Source organism: Erpetoichthys calabaricus, chromosome 2 (assembly GCF_900747795.2).
Source record: "Erpetoichthys calabaricus chromosome 2, fErpCal1.3, whole genome shotgun sequence".
Classification (NCBI taxonomy): Eukaryota; Metazoa; Chordata; class Cladistia; order Polypteriformes; family Polypteridae; genus Erpetoichthys; species Erpetoichthys calabaricus.
The window spans coordinates 45050939-45059259 of NC_041395.2; the positions used below are offsets into that span (position 1 = coordinate 45050939).

At 38.6% G+C, this 8321-nt stretch overlaps 1 protein-coding gene across 1 annotated transcript; it reads left to right on the forward strand.

The window, feature by feature from the left end:
• The first annotated feature begins 86 nt into the window (after nucleotides 1-86).
• Nucleotides 87-5887, forward strand: LOC114645831 (fat storage-inducing transmembrane protein 1). The gene is made up of 3 exons (XM_051922404.1): nucleotides 87-1266; nucleotides 1400-5281; nucleotides 5425-5887. Exons 1-2 carry the CDS (start codon nucleotides 983-985, stop codon nucleotides 2031-2033), a joined length of 918 nt encoding a protein of 305 aa, XP_051778364.1. The 5' UTR covers nucleotides 87-982; the 3' UTR covers nucleotides 2034-5281; nucleotides 5425-5887.
• Nucleotides 5888-8321: the final 2434 nt, after the last annotated feature.

The following is an 8321-nucleotide window of genomic DNA, read 5'->3' on the forward strand; positions in this document are numbered from 1 at the left end:
TTAAATATTTATTTTCTGTTTCTTGCATTGACTACTCCTTACGGTTGAGAACATATGATTTATGGAACCACAAAGATGAACCAGCTACCATGCTTCAATTCACATTACAATCTTTGTCCTTTGACTCTTATTATATAATCATTGTAGTAAATATTGGCTACCTTTGTCTTTTAAAACATATTCATTCTTTTTTGTTTTAGTCGGCTACGAGACTCTCATTCTGTCAGCTGTCTTCAACAGCTGACACAACCACTGTGGCCTAGCAGCTGGTGCGAGCTAAAGTCTTTTACTTTAAATCTAGTTTTTCAGACGTAAAACTAAAAGCTGATTTTTAGATCTGTGAGGACTGCAGTGTTTTTCTTATCTGTATTGGGTCAAATAACCTAGCAGGTGGTTACCTGTCACAGGTTGTTTGCTCTTGTTTGAGGTGTAGAGTAACAAGAAAGCGACATGTTTTTACTTTCAGAGAATTGAAGTCTGCCAGATAGTAGCTTTTGTTACTCTGACAAAATTAGACATCATGCAAGAAAGTAGCTGCTATTATACTGACAGGATCGTATTTCCTTGTGGAGGCGGACTGCCAGGACTCGTAAAGGATGGACAGCTTGGATTGTGTGACAGCTGCAAAGTGGGGGGTGTGTTCGTAACTATTTTTCCCCTGGATTCACAGTGCAGAGCTGAGTGTGTGAAGGGCAAAAGAGAACCCGATTTTCACATAAGGCTGTGTCCGACAGTATTTGCTGCTATTGCCAATTACTGCAGTTCATAAATACGTATTCTTTCTCTCCCATGCCAAATATTTTTCTTAAGACAGAAGATCCTGTGGATTTATCACCCTTGGAGAGTCCTTGCATTCCTGTCCACTGGTGCTTGGAGTTACTAGAAGAACTCTGGATCAAGATCATGAAATAACTGAGTGTTCTTTCAGCTGCCGTGTAGGAGTGGTGCTAGTGTCCATTTGTTAATGGAGCAATAATTTCCAATGTCAAAGAAACGGGACATTCCAACCTTGAAACACAGCCAGAACTTTCTTAGTTCTTCACTTTTTGCAGATAAGCCGCTGTTGCCTATTGTAAAATTAGCCAGGATGGGTGTGGAGCAGCCCGTGGCCCTGCTGAGCGAACTGGCGGCATGTTGTCTTGGTAACACGTACTTTCGACGCCACTATCACCTGTGGATGGCTTTACTTGTTCTGATGGGCCCTGGCCTGACTTACCATGTTAGCCACAGTACAGTCTTTGCAAACAAGAGGAACTTCTTATATTTGTAAGTCCCCACACTTTATTGTTGCTTAAGTGTATTTTAACTGCCTGCTGTTTGTCCACACATTGTGTTTACTGTTTATCGTGTGTTTTCATTAATTATTGTTATCTTTCCTTTCCCTTATCTGCCAATATAGGTATTTTCTCCGATCAGGATGGGGATGGACCTGCCTGTTAACAGGTGGCTACCTTCTCCTTGTTTCCTATTCTTCCTCTCGCAGCTTAGGCATCTGCCTGCGTCATATGTTTCGGCTTGTGATTGCTACCATCTTCTGGAAGGCAGCGTTGTTGGGGTTTGCTTTGGTGGAGAACGCCACGGGGAGCTGCTTTGAGCCAATACAAAACTATGAAGGGTTAGAAGGAGGAGTGGCGCTCCTGCTGCATGAGGCACAGAACAAAGCCGCCTGTCTCACATCTGGTTTTGTATGGCGTGGGTATGACATTTCTGAAGATACTTTCCTACTGACTTTTGCTTCTCTAGTAATGGCAGAAGAGATGGCTGTCTTTAAACCCTACCTTGCTTGTCATCTACCTGCTAGCACAGCTTTAAGGATTGTCTTTCTTATGTGTGCTGCCTTGTTGATCCTATGGAACTTCTTATTGCTCTGCGTTCTTGTTTATTTTCAGCGCTACACTCACAAGCTTTTAGGGGGTGCTCTTGCAACCTTATGTTGGAGGCTCATGTATCACTGGTGGTATAAAACTGGTGTAAGCTGGTACTCCCCGGGTAGGCCAGGAGTGGGTCTGTTTGAAAAGGCTGATAAAGAATAGCCATTTTTGCAGATTCTTAGTAAAATGAAATTGGTGTTTTTTTTCCAAGTGGCAGGTACCACTGCCTTCATATATAAAATGGTGCCTTTGTTTGCAAATCAGAGGGCTCTGGTACAGATGGAGCCATTGAGCAAACCACAGAAGTTTAATGCCAGCATATTCTCCTGAAACCAGCAAGGCAGAATAAGGAAACTAGAAGAACAGTTAGAGGTTAACATGTTCTAATATAGCATCAGTTTAGGAATACTCCACCTGAAAATTACATTTTTTAATACTAGGGGGCTCTGCCCCCTGCTCTCTTCACTCGCCAACCCCCATGCGGGCCCTACGTGCTACTAATTTCCCAGATCTGCCACTTGCGATGAATCGTGCTGTGCTTTTGGATAAAAACGAATATCAACTCTGTCTTTGATATCTCCGTCTTTCGAAACTATTATCGCTGACAATTCTTCACATGTTGGTTTATTATATATGCGAGTTTAATCTTTCAGATTCGTAAAGAAATCCAAGAAAACTTCTTTGTCCATGTTTTTCAGATAAATTTTGTGTAAAGTGTGATACTTCTGGACGTATAGATTTGTATCCATTATTGGCTGTAGAATTTCTAATACGTCCGATCGTTTAACTCTTTCGATTCTATGTTGCATCGCTTCTCCGTGACCATAAATATAAAACTGACCAAATTGCGGTTTCTTTGAAATTAAACTTGTAGTTGGTTCAATTGTTGCGGGAAAACAGATTCTCATGGCGTATGGTCCTGAATTGTGTAAATCTACGTTTTGAGCACTGTATGATGCAAATGCGAACAGATTATTGTAGATTTGGATATTTTGCCTGTAGAGTTTGTGGATTTCACTTTCACCAAATAACAAATCTTTTATTTCTCACAGATACAACTCTTTATTTGTAAGAAACACGACTTTTTCCTGATGGCAACATGAATTAGACGATCTGCAAGTCTCCAACTTAACTTTGAAAGCTGACCGATATCTACATACTTCTGTCATATCACCTATGTCCATATATTCTCTTCTCGCTGTTCCATTATTTCACCAAGTAATAATTTCCGTTTGTTAGCAATAATTCCATCTTTACTATCAGTTTTTTGAGACTTACAAATTTCTGTACTTTCATAATCTCTAGCTTGCTCTGCAGGTGTATCGTGACAAACGTTTTTGAACCTCTTTACGACGTTCTACTTTGTCTTCTACTCTTTGTCTTTTCTTCTTCTAGTGTTTGTCATTTATTTTCGCCCCCATTTGGACCTGTTCGGTTTTCAATTCGTCTCTTGGCACAAAGTCTCGTCTTGCGGGACTTGAAATTATCTCTCTGAAAATGTCTCGTCTCTTCTCTCTGAAAAAAAAGTCTTGTCTCATCCCAAGATTTTTTTATATAATAGGGAGATGTTACTTACCCCTTGTACTTTGTCGTGGTGGATGACAAAAAAAATTCTTACATTTTCTTGTTGAAAGTATGTAAGAGAGGTTCTCATAAACTGGATGGATAAGTGACTAACATTGGTCAGTGGCAAAGTTTGTGAAAAGCATCCATGTAAAAAAGAAAAAAAAGAAACACTCATATTGCGTAATTCACTTATCCTTTACACATTTGCTAACTTAAAACATGCAAAACAAATGCATTTTTGCTAAAATGTTAGTTACTTCCTGTATTATCAGGGACTATGTAAAAAGAAAAAATGTAAAGACTCTCGGTCTTCAAGTGGTCTTCGTGGATGTTTTTCAAAATGTTTGCCACTGTCCATCCCATCTATGAGAATCCCTTATGTACTTTCCCCAAGTAAAACTGAGATTTAAAATTTTCTCAGCCACCACTTCAAAGTATATGGGGTAAGCAACATGTTCGGGTGGAGTATTCTTATAAGGACAACATCAAAATGTAAGCCCGGTCACTATTTCGTCTGGAGCATTGCTCGTGTGTCTGCTTCGTCGTTTACTTAATTTTGTTTATATTATAGACATTTTGTGCATTATGTTAACGGTTTCTTACACATAAATGTGTTTAGTACCATGTTTTTGTGGTTTTGCTGTCTTTTATTGCTGTATAAATTAATGCCTAATTGCCTCTGTTCCAGATTCGTGTTTTTATAGATGCCTGTTATTTGATCCATCAAAGTCGCTGTTTAAAAAAAAAAAACCCACTGAAAATAGTCCTGTGGGGTGAAGCCTAAGCTTGAAGTTCAGTTCTTTAGTCAGTAGTTCATCTTACATCTCACGCTGTAGACATTTACTACCTACTGAACTTTAAAATGGCAAAAAAATGAAATAAACTACAGATAGGCTAAAGATGGTCAAAATGAACATGATGTTAACAGTTTGTGCTCCACATGAAATAGTAAACATGATAAACATGTTTAAAGTTGAATTTAAATCAATGAAGGGGAACCAAGAATGGAAGACTATTTATTTTGGTAGTTGACCTTGTTGATGGTTACCAATAGTGTGCCAAAATTTGAATTGTGTGTTAAAAATGCCCATCATAAAAATAATAATCTTATGTCATATACATGACGTGATTTTTTTATTCAAAGCTAAGAATCCAGGTCCCATAGTCTAAACACTAGTAAGTTCATGATACACTGCAGTAGTAAACTTGTAGAATTCAGATTTTAGAAGTAAATCAGGAGGTTTAAAAAATGGGGAGTTGGCCTATGTGACAAATGGCTGCGTTAAATGACACTACTGTTGTTCGTTCACAGATCAGTGGTTATAGGTCACACATTACGATATGGAATCCTGACAAGTCAAGGTGAATGCTAAATTTAACAGATCTCTTTAATACTCAAGCAGAAATGATGACTCTCTAAATATCCTACCACCCTGCTCTGATTCAGGATTTCTTAGCACTAATTTATGTGTTTGGCCTTTTAGGACAGGCCTCCTCCAACTTTGTATACCTGCACTCTTAAAAAATTTCTACCTATTTGTTGTTGCCCACTTTCTCTGTCCTTCAGGTTAGATGGGAGACGACTGGTGCATCGCTGACTCTCCCTTTTTTGATTGGGTTGAGGACTGCCCTTTGACTGTTACATTTTTGAAGCCCCTCTAGTGTGGCTTACGTTGTATTTGATTCAGTCTGCTGCCAACTCCTTTTCCCCCTGGGCTTGTGTCTGTGCAGAGAAGCATCCCTCTGGTGGGACACGGACACCTGTACACCTCATGGCAGAGATGTTACACTTGAGCTGTGTGTCATGATAGTGGACATCAAGACCAAAGACTCAATATTTGATGGTAAGAGAAGCAAAATCCTACGCCATAAGATATGATATTCTAACAATATAAAATACGTCCATTTCTGTAGCCATTGCATATATTTATATACTTGTATGTGTGTGTGTGTATATATATTAAGGGTCACTGAAATATATTCACAGAATGGAGTGCAATGAAAGGCCATCTTTCCACAATAGAAACAACATACCACAAGTAAGTGCTGAAGGCATTTCCAGCGACTGTCGTTGTGTATAGCAAGTCACTCAAGCGGATGTTATTTCTGCACTGTTTTCAACGGATTACGACTCTTCTCAATGTATTCTGCTGTGACGGGGAGACATTTTGATTGTGCATGTAACTCAGGTATATATGAAACTGAACCTCAGCCATTCAAGTGGTGTTCTGATGGAGTGTGGGTTGATAAACAGGGCAGTCCCACCTACTTTATTTTCTGCAAAAGTTAATGGTGATATTCATATAATATTTTATATGCAGTACAGTATATAGTTGAGTTATTTATTGTAATACTTTTCAAAAAAAGAGCTGTTGGAGAATTAATTGTACACATGAAAGTAACTATTTAAATAAAGGAGATATGTGAAGAAGTTTGTTGGTTAGTTTAAATGCATATTTACTTTGTTTTAAAACAAACATGGCCATGGAGGGGATCAGCCTGTTGGAAGCAGTCTGTTTGTTTCACTTTAGAGACTTTACACAATCTGTTTATTTTTGGATTGTAATTTAAATCCTGGATCATTCAAGTTGGTAGCTTGGTGGGCTCCTCAGGTGCAACAGAATTTAATTTCTGGGACTGAGAACAAAGAGTACAGCTGACAAGAAGAACAATGCCTGTGTTCACAAATGCCATATACTATGAAACTTGACAATAGATGATTAATATCTTGTGGCATTAGAAACATTTTAGTACATGCTAAAGCTTAGAATTTTGCAAGAATGGTCTAAAAGATGCAGACTGCATTTTCAAGAATTCGTCTGTTCATTAATAAAAGTTGTTATTTTATAACTTATGACAACTTGGAATTCATGTTGACTTTTTGTTAGGCACCTTCCACACTCATTAATTTGTCTTATGAATCTTGAAAATTCTCAGTAGTTTTATTTTGAAAAAATGTACTGTGACCTTTAATTTCTAGTTGTATTTGTGCTATTTCCTGATGTCCATGATATTTTTGTCCCCACTCATTTTGGCAGTTTGCTGTTAGAGCTGGAGTTGTACTTAGAGGTGACACCGTACTGAGGTGGGTGGGTGTAATGATGGAGATAATCACTTACTGCGAGGAAGGAAAGATAAATTGTATTCAGGTAGACACCAGTAAAAACCATACACTCATAACTACTGAGCAGTAAAACTCCGCATGTGTGCGAGTGCACAAGTAGATTATGAGCACACAGAAGACATTTAGATGTTAAAAAGTCTCGGGAGATGGGTGTTCAGTCTGGAGATGGACTTAGCTGTTCTAATTATAGTGGGCAGGCTGTTCCTTAAGTGGGAGCTACAGCAGTTTTGATGCCCCACTGCAGTGGCATCACCAGGAGGCTGAAATCAAATGGCTTTGCTTGGATTATTGTCTATGGGCCTGAGGTGCAAATTTCAGATTTCCTAGTTGGCCAATATGCCAAGGGGAAGATTTTGATAATGATGCAGGCAGATTAAATGCATCCCCTAAAAAATTATTCTTTTATATCTCCACCTAGTTGGGTCAATGTCAGGGTGGAGTTGTCCATTTAAATGCACTTCTGCAGGAGGTTTCTCCAGATATTCCAGTTCCCTTCCACAGCCTAAAGACATGCGCGTTAAGCAGATTAAAACTCCAAAATGGCCCTGAGTGTGTGCCAGTGGCTTTGTGTGTGCAGATGTAACTTACATTGCATACACGTTTACTGCCTGCTTTGTGTTGTTGAATTAGAATCTGCAACATGTAAAATTAGTTTCAGCAAGTAGAGGAATGAGTGACTTCACACTGTAGGCACAATTATGGAGTACGTCAGTGGTATTCCATTCCAGGATATGTTTTTAAGATCTGTGCTGCTCAGCTTGTGTTCATACTAACATTTTTCCTTAACTTAACCCAGTCTTTTGTACTAACATGCTTTAAAGATCCACCATTGTTCCCTGTACCTAAGAAATCACATCCAACCTGCCTGAATGACTACTATCCTGTTGATCTAGCTAGCGTCTGTAACATGACGTGTTTTGAGAGGCTAATCAAGAATTACATATGCTCTTCTCCACTAAAAGAACTGGATTAATTAGCATTTGTGTATCACTCAAATAGGTCCACAGAGGATGCCATCGAGTTCACACAGCATTGGCCCAGCTGGATAGCAAGAGATTATGTGTGAATTAACACTGTTTATAGACTATAGTTCTGCATTTAACACAATAACCCCCTCTAAGCAATGGGAGGTATTTTCTACAAAAAAAAGGAAGTGAAAATTTAAATTATAAAATGAAAATGCAATCTCTCTTTTGCAGTTTCATTTTCAAAGTCTACAAGCAAGAATGCTGCAAAAATTGAAATTTAAACAAAGTAACCCCACTTGCGATTTCATTTTCAGCCTGAACCGCAATGAAGCTGCAAAAATGAAAAGTAAAACGCAAATAAGCACTGGCGCCACCTGCTGCTCATTGAAATTTCATTTTCATCAAATCCTGGGATGAGACGACTTTCAGAGAGACACTTTGAAGTCCTGCGAGACAAGTCTTTGTGCCAAGAGATTTAACCATGCCCGGGGTCGAAAATAAAAGACAGAGAGTAGAAGACAAAGTAGAACGTCATAAAGAATTCAAAAACATTGGTGTGATACACATGCAGAGCAGGTTAGAGATTATTAAAGTACTAAACTTCAAAAGTCTCAAAAAAATGATAGTAAAGGTCGCAATAGTGCAAACAAACAGAAATTATTACTCGGTGAAATAACGGAACAGTGAAAAGAGATCAAATATATTATTCAGATTTAAACTTTAAGCTGGAGACTTGTAGATTGTCTAATTCGTGTTGCCATCAGGGGAAAAGTAGTGTGTCTTCCCAATGAA

What these genes read in the sequence shown, in the direction of transcription:
- LOC114645831 (XM_051922404.1), top strand. Translation starts at nt 983, where the DNA reads ATGTCAAAGAAACGGGACATTCCAACCTTGAAACACAGCCAGAACTTT. An exon ending in AAGAGGAACTTCTTATATTT is followed by an intron (nt 1,267 to 1,399) that starts GTAAGTCCCCAC and finishes CTGCCAATATAG; the next exon opens with GTATTTTCTCCGATCAGGAT.